A 16,236-nucleotide genomic window follows, 5' to 3' on the forward strand; every position below is an offset into this window, starting at 1 on the left:
CACTCTTTTTCTAAAGGACTGTTGAATTTCTATCACAAAGCCAAATGGTTTATTGTTTTTGTACTAAGCCTCTTTCTGAGCATGAGGTCTAAAGGTCTGCCTGTTACTTAGATTTCTTTTCTCCAATCTTTTCTCCAATCACTGAAAGGTAAAGTTGTAGTGAGAGGCACCTGGCTGGCTGTTACAGTAGAGCCAAGCTTTTAACATTACTGGCCTAAGTGAGTTTTTTGGGTTTATAAGTAGTAAATCTGACTCCTCAGGAATGTGGATTTAAAATAAAACAGTGGCATCTTTATAAAATATGCTGTTACATTATCTCAGCTAGAATTTTGATTGTTTAATAACTTACATTGTAAAGCTAAATAGTTCTTCTACCATTGCAGCTTCAAGCACATTTAATTCCGGGATTAAATCTGAATGCCTTGGGTCTGTTCCCACCTTCTTCTTCAGGAATACCACCTTCCACAGTGGGTGTTGCCTCTGCTGCCGCTGCTACTTCATATCCACCATTTGGGGTAAGAGAAGTCTCCTTACTTTTGACTATATTATATTGGCAAAAAGGGTGCTGTCAAATTTTGACTATTGTTGAAGGGTAACAGTAACTATAATGTGATGCTGGTCAAAACTTAAAAGAAAAAAAAACTTGGCAAAGACCCAGGTATGTCAGTGATCTGGCAACAGTTTACTGGTAGCACAGTTTTGTTGTGTTTTTTTACTTGAAGTAATGTGCAGGGTTTCCTTGCTGAATGCTTTCAGCTTGGCTTATTTATCCTGTTTCCATATGAAAATTATCTAGGGTGGTTGCAGAAGAGTACAAATGCTCAGTGATCTGGAAAATTATCAGTGATATTAAACTGGTGAGATTTGGAAAAGTATGAAACCCTGCAGAAAAATAAGTGCAATGAGTTAGAAAACATTGGTCAGAGGTTACAAGAAGTCAAGCGATCTATATAACCTATGCCTCCTGTTTGGTTCCTAACAGGAAGAAAAATACGGCATTTGGTAATAGATTAGAATTCTGTGCAGCAAAAACCAATTTCTTTTTGAATATCACATTTTTGTGTATGTACCAAACCTACTGGTATACAGAAACTCTAAGTATACAGGTGATGGTTTATACAGCTTAATCTGTTGGAAGATGTGTTCACACAGCATAATGCTCTCTGAAAAATGTGTCAGGTGTCATGGAGTGCTCTTGTTCAAATCCTTTGCTTCTTAATGTTCTTAAGGGGACTGTTGGCCTGGTCCATAGCAATATTTTGCTTCACATAGCTCCTTCAGGAATCATTCTAACAAGGAAAAACAAACTCCTTTGCAGTTTTAGAGGCGGGGAGGAGGTAATTTTTCACCACTCCTCCAAGACTAGCTATGGTTACCAGCTCGGTAAAAGCTGATTAGGTTTTCAGAATGAACTACTGGAACAAGGAACTGGCAAGACTTTACAAAGCCCGTAGATCTGACAGAGCTTTTCACATCTTCTTTATGAGAATCGTCTTGAGTTAACTTTTTAATTTATTAATATTGAGGCAACACTTGATGGGCAAAAATGCAGTGCAGCATGTTGGCTATGGAAGTCTGTCCACAGTGTGTTCAGGACACTGGTTGCATTACATATTCACCCATGTGCCAAAGTTAAGGGTTGGTTACTGCTTTCCGAAGGGTTTTCTTGGCAAATCTCTCAACACTATATTTGCCATGCATGCTGTATGTGAAGCCAGATCCACCTTGAGATAAGAAATCGTGAACATAATAAAATAACTGCACTCAGATGGGCTAAATAACTATATATATTATACTAGGGGTTTCTTTAATATTTTTCCCAGCGAAGGAAGCCAAGGAAATGTCACTGAAAGAAAGAATAAATGCCATGCTCATAGCATTGTTCGTGGGAATGAACTTGGGTGTAGGGAGACTCTATACTGAACATAGTTTATAGTGTTCGTAGCCTTATCGGGAAAATGTTCCAATAGAGAGCCTGGGAGGCAGTCTACTCTGTGTTTATAGCCAACAATCTTACTATTAAAAGCAATGCCTCCATGAAAAATTTCATTAACATTGAAAATGAATCTAATCCAAAATACTTTCTTGGATTGAAAGCTAAAACATAGACTTGGCTTCATTGCTTTGCACAAAATGTCATCTGTAGAAGCTAATGCTTTGTGGTTTGGGAATGAAGGATGGTTTGTTTATATTGGCAGTCAGTATTTCTCTTTACGTTGGTAGTAATTATAAATTCTATTTTTCTCCTTTACCTGAACTTGCAAGCTGTTCTACTGCTCCTGCAAGAATTCTTACCTCAGCCCTGTATCCCTATTCTAGCTTATTCCTCTCTCAGATCTTTGTTTCCCTTTCCCTTTCTTTTATTACTGTAAATTGCTAGTTCCAGTATATTTCTCCTTGAGTGCTGAATTTGGGAACTTGTAGTTGCTTCCAGCTACCTTTTTTGAAGCTGGCAATGTCAGTACACTTTTGTCCAATTTTTCTCTTTTGATCCATGCTCCCTTTTCTGTCCATGTCCTCTCCCCATTCTACCACCACCACCAAAAAAACCCTATCCAGGTTACCCTTTAGAATCCTGGCCAATTTCCAGGTGAAGGATTTTGGGAAATAGGACATCAAAATGCTAGAAACCCCATCAAGAAACAGGTGCTATTTTATAATAATGTAGAATTCTTGCAGCTGGAAAGTGGTACAGGGTATGGCATGAGTTTTTAAGCAAGTGTCTAACTTGCTTCCTCACTGTGTTTCTACACTCACTCAACCCCTTAAACATGCTGTTGTCCCAACTGTTAGCTCCCAACCTGAGAGTCTAGCTGCATGGTAAGTAGGTATGCAAAAAGCTAAGGAACAAATTGGTGGAGACAAAGGGTAGATCGCTGGGAACATAAGGTTGGGGGTTGGGGAACAGGCAACAAGAACGTTGGGGGGTGTAGACCACTTGCATGGGAGTGCCTTGGTAAGGGCTGCATGGCTCTGACTCTTGGTGCTTTGATCAGTCCTGCTGCTTGAAGTCTGAGTGGTTAATCGCTTTCTGGTGGTGAGGGGCAGAGCTGAGCTGGGAGACTTGGTATAAAAAGTCACTTGGTACTGTCTGTCTTTTAGCCGGTCAGAGGCACACATTGACAAATAGTGTTTTGATGGAGTTGGAACAGTCATGCCACGGCTAGTATGTCAGCACTGCCTGTGGTATCGGAGGGCTCCTCTTCCTTGGCTGAGCAGTACCGACGGTTCCCTGAAGCAGCCTGAACATGAGACATCAACCCAGACAGTGCTTCCAGAAGCTTCTACATCTCCTTGACCTGTAATATGGGGCTGGGAACCAATGGTACCCACACATGAGGGTCACCTCCGTACCTCTATGAACCTACCCACTGACCATACTGGGACCTGTAGAAGGCGAGGTCCCTGGGCACTGCTTTCCACAACGATTGCTTCCAAGAGAGGAGCCTCAGGCCCCCTTTGGAGCATGTTGTTGAGCAGAAACAGTTGGTACCACTGGATCTGCCAATAACATCTTTATCTGTGAATGAGGTGGTGTAACCAACGTCTCCCTCTCTCCTAGTAGGTTACAGACCTTCTGAGGAGGATTGCAGAAACTCTCCAGATCCTATTGGAAGAAGTTCAGGATCCCACCCATAATCTTCTGCCGTTCTCCTCTCTGGCTCCTTTCAAGATGGCTCCCTATCAGTGAGACCATATTGGAGCCTGCTAGAGTGCACACCAGCCACCTGTGCCCCAAGCCTGAGGAGGACTGAGAAAAAGGACTTTGTTCTCCCCAAAGGGTGGAATACTTGTTCTCTCACCTTCACCTGAACTCTCTCATGGTCCCAGGAGCCCAGAGCGAAACAAGCTGCACCAGCCCAGGTCCATTCCCTCCGACAAGGATGCCAAGAGACTAGATCTCTTTGGCAGAAAGAACGGCTTATCAGCTGGCCCACTATTCTGTATTGCGAACTATCAGGGACTCATGTCAAAATATGACTTTATTAATTATAACAAATTGTCAGAGTTCGCCAATAAAACTAATGCAGGAATGCAAAGCCCAGCCCAGTTCCAGGCCATCCTGGACGATGGTGAACTGGTTGCCAGATCATCCCTCTGGATATTAGACGACGCAATGAACGTGGCTTCCAACTCCATGGCAGCCTCAGTGGTTATGAGGTGTACCTCTTGGTTGCAGTCATTGGGGTTCCCCAAGGAGATCCAGGTGACCATTGAAGACCTCCCCTTCAAGGGTAACAATCTGTTTAGTGAAAAGGTTGATGAGTCACTTCACTCCCACAAAGATTAGTGTGCCACTCTCTCTTCCTTGGGACTATACATCTCAGCACCTCATAGGAGATTTTCTCTAGGTACTAACCAGCCACTCAGCCCTTCTATCTTCAGAGGGCCTGAGAGCCCCTGGTGACATGGCAGTAGGTACAGTGTGCCATACACACCACAGCACCAGCATCCCCATTTCGGACCCAGCTTTCTACCAGAAGTCATTTTTATGGAGTGCTTCAGAGCCTAGATGACGGGCTGCTCACAGGGCGGTTGTATCAGAAGGTGCAGGTGGCAGTCACCTCCTTACTTGGCCTGTGTCATACTTCATGTAAATCCAGAAAAGTGTGCTTTAACCCCCATAAGAGCTATAGAATATATTGGAGTAAATCTGGATATGATTGCAGCCAGGGCATGGTTACCTCAGGGCAGATTCCTCTCGGTGAGATCTCAGTTCTCAATTTTGACTCAGCTCCCAGACAACAGTCTGGTTCTGCTTGATCCTGCTGGACCACATGGCCTTGGTCAGCTATGTGACCCCCGTACAAGGCACTACCTATGGTGCTTCCAGGAATGGCTTAGGAAGGTCTGTGTGCTGAGCACAGACTCCCTGGACAAACAGATTTCACTTTCTTTGTCTCCCACTAAGGAGAATGTCTTTGTCCCTCTGTTTCTGCTCCACCCACAAAGACACTTGAGCTGGATGCCTCCCTGCTGGGATGGGGAGTGCACCTGTATGATCACACAGCTCAGAGTTCCTGGATTGCACAAGAGTTCATACTGCACATCAACCTTCTAGAGCCTCAGGCTGTGTATGGAGCATGCAAGAGGTTCCTGCCCTTCATCAGGTCCTCTCATGTCCAGGTCAGGTTGGACAATATGACCGCTGTTCTATTATATAAACAAACACAGGTGAGCAAGATCCTCCCCACTCTGCAAAGAAGCAATCATGCTCTGGAACTGGGGCATCCAGCATCAAATCACTCGCTGCAGTGTACCTACCAGGAGTAGAGAACTACCTAACAGACCCTCTCTGCAGACATTTCCACAAGGACCATGAGTGGGAACTCCACTTTTTGGTGATCCAGCAAATTTTTAGCAGTGGAGATTTCTATTCTGGGATCTCTTTGCAATGCAGGGAAACAGGAAATGTTGGGCTTACTCCTCTTGAGACTCCCAAGGATGGAATTCCAAAGGGGGATTTCCTAGTGCATTGGATTCATTGATGTACTCGTTGTTGTACTCCTTGCCTCCCACTCCCCGGCTCCCTCGCATCCTGTGGAAGATCAAGCAGGACAAGGTAGCAGTAATCCTGGTAGCACTCTGGTGGCTGAAGCAGTTCTTGTTCACCACAATTCTGCATACACCTGCAGCTTTTCTGGGGCTACGGTGTCAGAATGGAGGCAGAACCAACTATTCCAACCCAGCATTCCTCCATTTGGCAGCCTGACTTTTGGAGGCGTAAAAGACCTAGAGAAATCTTGCTCAGGGGAGGTTCAATCCATCCTTCTCAATAGCAGGAAACCTTGTATAAGGGAGTGCTAGACTCCCAAGTGGTAGAGGTTCTCCCTGTGGTGTCAGCAGCATCGCTTACTTCTGGAGGAATCTGTGTCTGGAATCCCTCTTATCCTGAAGTATCCTCTCCTAGAAGTCATTGGGCCTATCCATCAGTTCACTAGAGGTACATTTGGCAGCTATTGACACTTTCCATCGTCTGATGGAGAACTGCTCAGTTTTTACTCATCTCATAACAGTAAAGTTACTAAAAAGCATTGTCAGAACATTCCTGCTGGTATCTAAACCTACACCTGCCTGGGACCTGAACTTGGTGCTATCATCACTTATAAACCCACCATTCAAGTCTTTGGCCTTTTACATTTATGAAATTAACCTTCCTAAGCACTATCACCTCAGCCAGGCGAGTCGGTGAGCTTGGGGCACCTATGGTGGGACCTATCTTATATGATCTTTCAAAGAGACAAGGTCTCCCTGAGATTACACCTCAGGTTTATCACCAAGCTTCCTTCTGACTTTCACTTGAACCAAACAACCAGACAACAGTGGTGAGGACAGGAGACTTCAGTCTCTGGATGTGCACAGAGATCTAGCCTTCTACATGAACAGGACACAGCCCTTTCAGAATTCTCAGAGGTTATGCATCTCCATTGCTGAGGACGAAAGGGGAAGCAATCTCTTCCCAAAGCCTCTCAAAATGGATTTCCAACTGCATCTTTCTCTTCTGTGAACAGCTCTTTTCTATTACAGAAGCCCTTCCTCAGTCTGTCAGGGCTCATTCACCTACAGCTCAAACTGCTTCGGTGGCTTCCCTGCAAGGAATTCCACTCTCGGAGATCTATAGAGCAGCAAGATGGGGCTTCATTCATATGTTGACTAGACATTATGTCCTGGTTCAGACTTCATCTGAGGATGCTTCCTTTGGTTCAGTGATTCTGTGAACAGTGGTGCAGAGCACCTCGTCTTAGCCACCTTCTCAGTGGAAACTGCTTGGGAATCACCCACAGTGAATACACATAGGGACTAGCACTCGAAGAAGAAAGGAAAGTTACTTACCTTATAGTAACTGGTGTTCTTCAAGTTGTGTGGTCCTCATGCATATTCACAATCTGCCCTTCTCCCCTTTGCTTCGATACTTATATTAGGTTATTTGTGGTAGAGTAGGAACTGGAGAGAGGGCCAGTCCATGCCGCCCCTTAATCCCTTGTTTAGTAGCATGAGCGGCACACCATTTCAGAAACAAAGGAGACAACCTCCTCCAAAGAACAACCAAAAGGGTCATTATCAGCTAGTGCTCCCTCCCAGTATCTCTGGTAACTGCAGCAGTGCAGGAAAAATCTATCATCGGCATGCCACTTGCCAGACTTCATCTGTGGCCCCTTCAACTCTGCCTTAGTCTGCCTATTCCCTGATGAGATATCGGATATTCAGGAAGGTCTCAGTGCCCACATGTCACAGCAGAACTGGCTTGGTGACTGGAACCCCCAAACACATGGAGATGCGTACCCCATTCAGTCCCAATTCCAACAAAAGCACTGTTCACGGATGTGTCAGGGCAGGCTGGGGTGCTCATTTGGACTACCTACAAATTCAAGGAACTTGGTCCCTGGCCGACATGGGATTTACATATGAATGTTCTGGAGCTCAAAGCCACTGGACTGATTTGCATGGCATTCCTATCTGTCCTCCAAAACTCAGTAGTACAAGTCTTCACAGACAACATGACAGCCCTGTATTATATAAACAAGGGGGTACCTGGTCCTACCCCCTGTGCCTGGAAGCCATTGCATTCTTGATGCTATCAAAATGGGGTAACCCTGATCATTCTCTGTCTCCTGGGAGTCGGCAACAGCCTAGCAGACTTCCTGAGCAGGCAGTCTATGACCAATCACAAATTGTCCTTCCACAGATCCATCGTAAGAACATAAGAACAATTTTCATTGTTGGGGATCCTCCTATGATAAACTAGTTTGCCACCAGGGATAATGCCAAGTGTCAGAACCTTTGCTCCAGAGAGGCCTGAATCAAGGGTCTTCGCTGGATGCCTTTCTACTGCAGTGGAACAGAGGCCTTCTCTTTGTCTTTCCCAGGATGATTTCTAAGACCAAAAGGAACAAAGCCACAATCATTCTCATAGCTCCACATGAACTAAGGGAATTTTGGCTGAGACCTATTACAGATGTCCATTCAGCCATCAGTCCATCTCCCAGATCTCCTGGGCTTGATCTCCTAGCACTAGGCACTCCATGTAGACCTTGAGTCCATGAACCTGATGGTTTTCGCTGGCTGAGTACCATGTACATTGACTGCTCCCTACTCATCCAGGAAATCCTGGTCTGGGGTGGGAAAACATTCTTCTAAACTGAAAAGGTTCTTCAGATGGGCGGCCCAGCATGGTCTGGACAGGTCCTGATACCAAACATCCAAGACTACTTATTGCATGTAAATCAGGCCAGCCTTTTATTCATTTAAGGTCCGTCTGACACTGATTTCAGCTCGCCAGCCTGTGCAGTCATGTTTGGTCTTTTTCTCACCCAACAGTTTCGAAGGTTAGAGAACCTACCTTTGCCTGGGACCTCAATATAGTCCTCCCGAGGCTCATGGAGCTTCCATTTAAACTCGTCCCTGAATGCTGAGTACTCCTCCTCACTCTTCAGTCAGTCTTCCTATCACTTTAGCCGAAAGAGTGAGATGTAGGTGCTTATGGCAGATCCTCCCTATAGGACACTTCATAGGGACAAGGTGATGCTGAGACCTCACCCAATGTTCCTTCCTAAGGTGGTCTCCAAATTTCATTAAAACCATTCAACCTGCCCATCATCTTCCCAAAGTCATACTTGACACCAGAAAAAAAGAAATTACACACGTGTGAGGTATCAAGGACTAAGCCACTCAGACTGTTGCCCTGTCTATTGCTAGTCATAGACAGGTGTTCTAAAGGGCAAGTCATCTCATCTGAAAGGGTATCAAAATGGATAACACAATGTATCTCGCTGTTACCAACTGGTGTATCTCTCCCACTAACATCAAGGCTCATTCTGAAGGCACAAGCAACAACCTCAGAATGCTTCAGGAATGTGAACCCAGGACCAACTGCAAGATCCTAGATCCAGTACTGGTCTTTTGTGAGAGGATAAAGTGGGAGAGATCAACTGTTGTTGTAGTTGAAACATTTTGGGGTTTGTGGAATGAACATAGCACAAATACACTTGTGCTCTAAGGATGTTAAAAGATAATGATTCTTAAAATGGTGCCAATCCATTGATAGTGCGAGTGATTTTCTGATCAGTGTGTGGTGGGTAACTGCCATACCAAGCAACAGTGGCGTTTATTTCTATTTTTCATCAATCTGTCCTGTCCAGCTACTCTTAGGTCTTGAAAACTTTCTTCCCTATTTATACCTTAAGTCTTGTCCTTAACTTTGCCTATAAATGTTGAAAATTTAATGTGATTTGTACATAGATTTTGTGTTCAACTGCCCACAGTCATTCAGGAAAAAATCATTCACTGTGTCTGTCAGAGGAGACTTGAGATTTGCATGAAGAGGAAAGAAAGATTTACTTAGTTTTTCTTTTACACACACCTCTGTGGTGAAGGATTTCCTGGAAAATTAAGTGTTGGATATGTTTTCTTTTAAAAAATAAATAACTGACTCACACTCACTATTGTACAACTCAAAGCTGTTCTAGTGATGCAAAGATAGATTTGCTTGTAGCTTCTGTTGTATGAATCTTGGGAAAGGTTTGCATATGCTTGTCTCTTCTTTTTGAGAATGCAAGTTAATCTTCATGAAAAGCTGAAGACTTTTTTTTAAAACATTAAAAAACCAAAACTTTAGTAGCCCCATTAAATACATTGATTCAATGAAATAATTATAGTGCTTAAGCTGGACCATTTATAGTATTTTGTAGTTAAACATTTGTATGCTTAAACTTATAGATGCACTTTCCGTTGTACTTGTAACATCTTGACCTGAAAGCTTTCACCACTGTCGTCTAAACCTGCTCTAAATAATTCCTTCGTAACTTCACCTGGAGTGCTAAGAATCTGAATTTTGCTAGTGGCCTAAATACATTTGTTGATGGAGTTTTGTTAAAAAAAGGAGTGTTATAATTTCCCCATATTAGATTAGCTAATCATTTGCCTTCAACTTCTAGTATCATTCTATGGCTTAGGCAAAATTCAATAGTATTAGAGCAAATTTTTTTTTTAAGTAGCATTTTTCAAAACTGGAAAAGTGTTTGTTTGTCCTTAAACCTGACAGAAGAGTATGATTCTGACTTAGTATTTTATTGTAGAATCTCTGTGATTGTAACCTGCGAGTTGTAGCCTTGTGGAAGAAAAGGAGAAAAGAAAACCTTTTTTTTCCCCTTAAAGAGGAGGTTTGAAGCAAAGTCAACTCTTCTCCCACCCACATAGGTTACTCTAAGTGATACACTCTGTTGTTTGATAGCAGAGGTGTGATTGCTGTTCTTAGTATGCTAGCACATCTATAGAGACTATTTTCTGTACAAGTATCCTCTTGCTTACTTGTAGCTTGTGAAATCCATACAAATGTGTAGTTCTTTATTCTTTATGTTGTAATTGCACATTTACATTGCAGGTTACATGGTTCAATTCAAAATTATGCCTACAGACCCCCAGTATTTAAAAAAAAAAAAAAAAGAAAAGGTCCATCTCTGAAAGAAAGTAAGTGCTGGGCTTGAAGGCCTTCTCACCTCAGAGCTCTCTTTAGTGATTCAGGCTGCTAGGTTGTGCCTTCCTTTACTCCGCTCCTCTACTACAGTGTGGGAGACTTGGAGAGGGTTTTGTGTAACTATTTTACTTCTCTGCAGTGGAGGTGGTGATTGAGAGGTCCTCCCATATTCTCCCCACATACACCCTCTTCTCTTCATAGGAGAAGAGCTCTGAGGTATCAAACAGGAAGGGGTCTCCTGTCTCGCTTCTGTGTGTGTGAGGAAATACTTGCTGCACTGCTTCTCTTTGAGAAAAGAAACTTTTTAAAATGAAAAATTGATGAAGGATCTAGAAAATAGCCCCAGGTTTTGGGCCTGGGTAAGGGGGAAGAAAAGTAAACTGTTTCAATGCCTCCAGCAACTTTCATGTCAAATCTTACTTGGAGTTTGGCCTTTTGAGATCTAGATGTTAAGAGATTAGTTCCTACAATAGTGTGTTTAAAAGCAGCGTCTCTAAAGAGTGCAAGGTTGTGTGTGGTTATGCACCCATTCATTTCGTTCACTATAATTCTTTGGAGTTGGATTACTCTGATCATTTTGGGTAGCTTAGTAAACAGTAGGTACTGTTGTGAGGAGTCGTCCTACACCCAAAAGGATCGGGACTTCAGAGGAACTTGTGGAGAGAACTAGCCTTGTTCACCGCTCAGTTGGGCATCAGTGCAGTGGAGACCACTCTTGATTAACTCCAGAAAGAGCCAAAGCAAACGAGCACTCTCGGTGGATTTGTGTGAGGATGAAAGAATTGACTTTAGTGATTGATTCCAAATGATTAAACTGGATTTTCCAAGGCTGTAGGTTCAGTGTCTAGGTTTCCTCAACATCTTTTTTCTAAGTTCCCTCATACTGCTGTTGACACCTTACAACATGTAAGAAGAATTTGTTCCACCCTGCTGCATCCTGCTCCACCCTGCCTGATCAGTCTACCTCTTGGAGCCAAATGGATGGCTTGCTCAGCAGTCCAAAAGTCTCTTACCCCTGCCATGCTTCTGACTTTTTCCATGCTGAATTGGCAGTGCTCCTGGTGAATGAGTGACAGGAAATATTGTTTCCAGATATGCTCAGACACTAGGGGAGAAGGACTGGCAGACAGTGTAATGGAGAAGAGTGAAACTGCCACAGTGAACAACAGAGAGCTGGCAAGTTAGCTGCTTGTTTTTTCACTGATGTGTTGGAGTCTCTGGAACTATTCTTGGTATCTGTTTTGAACAAATTTTAAGGCTGCTACAATGTTTCTAGGCATAACTGACTAAACATAGACTCTGACAGTTCTTAAACAAAAAGGATGACTGCTTCCTCAATGCAACTTTGAATCAGTTTGCTCAAATATCTGTTTGAGGTTCTGTTACTTTGGAGCAAGAAAGGACATTTTTAGGCTTAATTGAGTCTAAGAAACTTTGTGAGAGGGAGGAAACTTAATTGGAATAAAACCTTATTTTCCTGAAGGTCCCCTAAATCCTACGGCACCCTGTAACTGCCAGCTTCAGCATCCTCTAAACTAAGGACTAGATGGGACTCGTTCCCCAGAGCCCATGAACATCATTCTTTAAGCTGCGCAGTGATTGCCTCTACTGTGCACTCAGCCCCTTCTGGCTTAAAGCCAGAAACTAGGAATTGAACCCAGAACATATCCCACTCGGTGCAGATATTGCCACAATACTTCTGAGCTGGCCCCAACTTTTTAAGAAACATTCTTGCTATTTTAAAACTTGGTGGAATAAGTGACCTCTTGGGATGTTTCCAGAGACTGATCAGAACCTGTTTTTTTGCTGCTGCTAAAGAACAGGGGAGCAGAGTTAATGCAGAGGAGGACATATTTAGTGGGTTACTGCAGGGGGTCTGTCTTAGGTTCAGTACTATCAAATATTTTATTAATGATTTGGATGATGGAGTAGAGAGTGTGCTTATAAAATTTATGGTTGGCAGCAAGCTGGGTGGGTCGCAAGCACTGGAGGATGCAATTGGAATTCAAAAGGGCTTTAACAAATTGTAGAATTGGGTTGAAATCAACAAGATGAAGTTCAGTAAAGACAAATGCAAAGTGCTGCACTTAATGAAGGAAAAATCAAATGCACAACTACAAAATGGGGACTAATTAGCTAGGCAGTGGTACTGCCGAAAAGGATCTGGAGGCTATAGTGGATCACACATTAAATATTAACCAACAATGTTATACAGTTGCAAATAAAGCAAATATAATCCTGGGATGTATTAACAGGAGTGTCATATGTAAGACACAAGGCAATTATCCCACTCTGCTCTGCACTGGTGAAGTCTCAGTTGGAGTATTTTGTCTAGTTCTAGATGCCACACTCTAGGAAATATACAGAGAAAGTCCAGAGGAGAGCAACAAAAATGATAAAAGATTTAGAAAACCTGACCTATCGGGAAAGGTTTACAAAAACTGGACATGTCTAATATTGAGAAGAGAAGACTGAGAGGGGATTTCAGGACTGTTTAAAAAGAAGTGGATGATGATCAGTTGTTCCCCATGTCCACTGAAGTTAGGGCAAGAAGTAATCTGCTTAATCTACAACAAGGAAGATTTAAATTAGGTATTAGGAAAAAATTTCTAACTCGAAGTACAGTTAAGTACTGGGATAGTTTACCAAAGGAGGCGTGGAATCCCTATTGTAGGAGGTTTTTAAGAAGGGATGGTCTAGGTTTATTCAGCCCTACCTCAGCGTGGGAGGCCCAGCTCTACATTTTTATGATTCTGTGACTATTCCTCCTTTGCTTGTGAGAATTACACTCTGGGCTCTATTAGCAGCATTCCTGATGGGTGCAAGTCTTTTGGTGGTTTGCAGCAATAGAGGATGCCTTTTAAGATAATCAGGCTCTAGTCCATTAAGGGCTTTAAAGCTTAGGGCCAAGATCTGGAGTCAAAATGAGGCCGTGGAGTGAGTAGAGCACTGGTGTGATTTTTCCCTTTTCTTAAAACCGACTGCTGTATAGTGTTCAGGTTGGTTTCAATGTGCCTATCAGTGCCAGGTATTAAGTTACAATAATCTATCCTGGAGATGGATTGTGTGCTTGTTGGCTAGATGAAATGCAATACCCTGGCCAGCCAGATTGTGGAAAAAGGCCATTCTTACCTGTAGTGGGTTCCTGTGTGGTCGGAAGCAATGGGTCATCCAATTAAACCCAAAGACTCTGTACCACCTTAGTGATTAGAATAGCAGCTTCTCTCAACAAAGGACAAAGTTCATGTCCCAGTTAACTCCTTGAGTGTTTCCCTCATCCTAAAAGCATTACTTCTGTATTATGTGGATTAAGAGTGAGACAGCTATTTTCATCCATGTGGTGATCTCAGACACACTTAAGTAGGTTTGTCAGCGTGGCAGGAGGTGTTGTCTTTATAGGTATTGAAGTCTCTAGACATCTCATCTAGAATAACTCAGTGGCATGCTAGAATGTAGTTCAACTTAACTCCAGTAGGAACACTACCAAGCTTTGGGGAGGTCTGAGTGCTACTAAGAATCCTTCTCCCCCCCCCCCCCAATCTCCCGGACTTGCATATCAGGTTGGGGTGCGCACTAAGATTTTGTCTCCAGAGTGGGGGCTTCTGTGCAGAGTTGGGGACTTCTAACTTCTGTGAAGTTAGAGGTGAACAGCATTCCTACTTTGATTTTTTTTTTCTTGGTGGCATTAACAATGAAAACTTGTTTAATCAGTTTTATGCCTTTGGTTCCTACCCTGAAGTTAGAGAATACTAGCAGATGGTTTTAGAATTGGAGGATAAAACATAAATCACTTGAATATAAACATAAAGCATATAAACTTGAAAGCTGGGGGACAGCAGACTTAGGTTCTAGCTTGTTAGTTTCCATTGGCTTCATCACTCTATCTAATATACTAAATGATGACCCAGGAGGTATTTGCAAAGATGTTGTAAAACGCAGTGGATGGCACATTGGGCCTATATAGCAAAATCTTAAATAAGCTTTTCTTAATGAGCCTCTTGTTTCCAATGAAGGATTTAACATTAAATGTTTGGTATTGGGGAAGAGTAATACACTCAGACTTCTTTCACCAATGTCAAAATGTCAAAAATACTTATTTTATATTAATACACTGACTCTTACTGGATTAACTTCCAGGATACTAGGCTTAATATTTGTTTCCCCTTGCTGCAAACTTGTATTATTTAATAAATGAAAGCATTTACTATAGTTGTAGGACAATGTAATTTTTCAAAGTGCATTGAAAAAGTCTGATTTAAATTTCAGCTTTGGGTCTGGTAGGGTTGAATAAAGCAGTTAATCACTTTCTGATGAAGTTTAGAGCATTCTGAAGACCAGGTGAGTCATTTCTGTTGAAAAATATAAATCTGCTTTCCCTTAGTGAAAGTGATTGTGGGGAGGGGGATGGAAATGGCAGAGAAGAAATTTTTAATGTACATAAGAATGGCCATATTGGATCAGACCAATGGTCCATCTAGGCCAGTATCCTGTCTACCGACAGTGGCCAATCCCCCGTGCTTCAGAGGGAATGACCAGAAGAGGTAATCATTGAATGATCCATCCCCTGTCGCGCATTCGCAGCTTCTGTCAAATAGAGGCTAGGGACACTGCAGATCATGGTTTTATATAGTGCCTACTGCACAGATTCTGTTCCTTTAAGTGAATTTGCTCAGTAGATTTTTTTTAAAAGATTATACTAGGTTGGAGCCAAACACATTGGCTGTCTGTCTGTTTCAGGCCGTCTTAAAATAGTTTTGAACTATTTCCCTCACAACTAAAAACTGACACTGGCTGTGAGTGGGTAATGTGAGTCTGATTTTGAAATAGATGCTCATCCTGAGGTAACTATGCTACAGCACATTTAGGGTAAATAAACCATATATCAGAGATATGTAATATAGGTAGAATGCAAGGACGGTCCAATTCCTTACCCATGACAGTATGGCAAAAATCTCATATACTTAAGTGGTTGCTGGATTAGGTCTTAAAATATATAAATTGAAACCTGAATGTTGAAATAGACTTGTCAGCTTCACAGTATTCAGGGGACATATGAGCTCATGAGATGTTGGTAAATAAAAATTCTTCTCACAAATGTCTCAGGAGGTTTCACAACAAGGTTGTGAGTAACACTGAAATGCTGAAGTTAGTAAGAGGAACAGAAATGGCAAAAATACTTCACGCTTCTTAATCAAAGATGGGTGGCTGCTGGTGGTATGTGTGACTTTGATACATCACATTGGAGGAAGAGGTAGGAAATGAAACTGCATTATATACATACAAATCAGACAAAACCTGAAATCAGAACCATGTCCTGCCACCTCATATTTGCAGGGAATCTGACCAGTCTTTGTGGCTTTGGGCCTATTATTTTTCCCTTCTCTATTCTCACAGTGTTTTTCCCCCAGTTTCCTTCTTGCCTTGTCCCCAGGTCTGCCCACCTAGAGCCTTCTCATTTTTGAAGTTTTCATGGGGGCAGGTCACTACTACCCCTACTAAATTTTTAGGGGAGGAGGTAGCTACCCCTCTTCTCATCCATATTCTGGGGAGGTGGGGAATTGGTAGACCAGTACCTAAGGCCTAGACAACAAGAATTGACGCAAGCAGCTTACCTAGGGCCCAGAACTTTCCATCTGTGCAGGGGTTAGTGGGCCCTAAAATTCAGCAGTGGCTGGAACATTGCTGAGCCACTCCTTGCTGCCTACTCCTGAAGATGCTGTGGATGGAAATGGTCCTTACCTGGTAGCTATATCCCCTGGAGA

The 16,236-nt window shown here is 42.7% G+C and overlaps 1 protein-coding gene across 2 annotated transcripts in view; it reads left to right on the top strand.

The window, feature by feature from the left end:
* The window catches only part of IGF2BP3 (insulin like growth factor 2 mRNA binding protein 3), a 161,885-nt gene that overhangs the window by 113,409 nt on the left and 32,240 nt on the right, over window positions 1-16,236 (top strand). For both annotated transcript variants that reach the window (XM_067562069.1, XM_067562068.1), the window contains one exon: window positions 384-515. In XM_067562069.1, coding sequence (XP_067418170.1) covers window positions 384-515 — 132 coding nt within the window. The remainder of the gene's footprint in view (window positions 1-383; window positions 516-16,236) is intronic.

This window comes from Emydura macquarii, unplaced genomic scaffold (genome assembly GCF_026122565.2).
Source record: "Emydura macquarii macquarii isolate MOO-44397 ecotype Brisbane River unplaced genomic scaffold, CSIRO-AGI_Emac_v2 contig_2422, whole genome shotgun sequence".
NCBI classification, from domain to species: domain Eukaryota; kingdom Metazoa; phylum Chordata; order Testudines; family Chelidae; genus Emydura; species Emydura macquarii.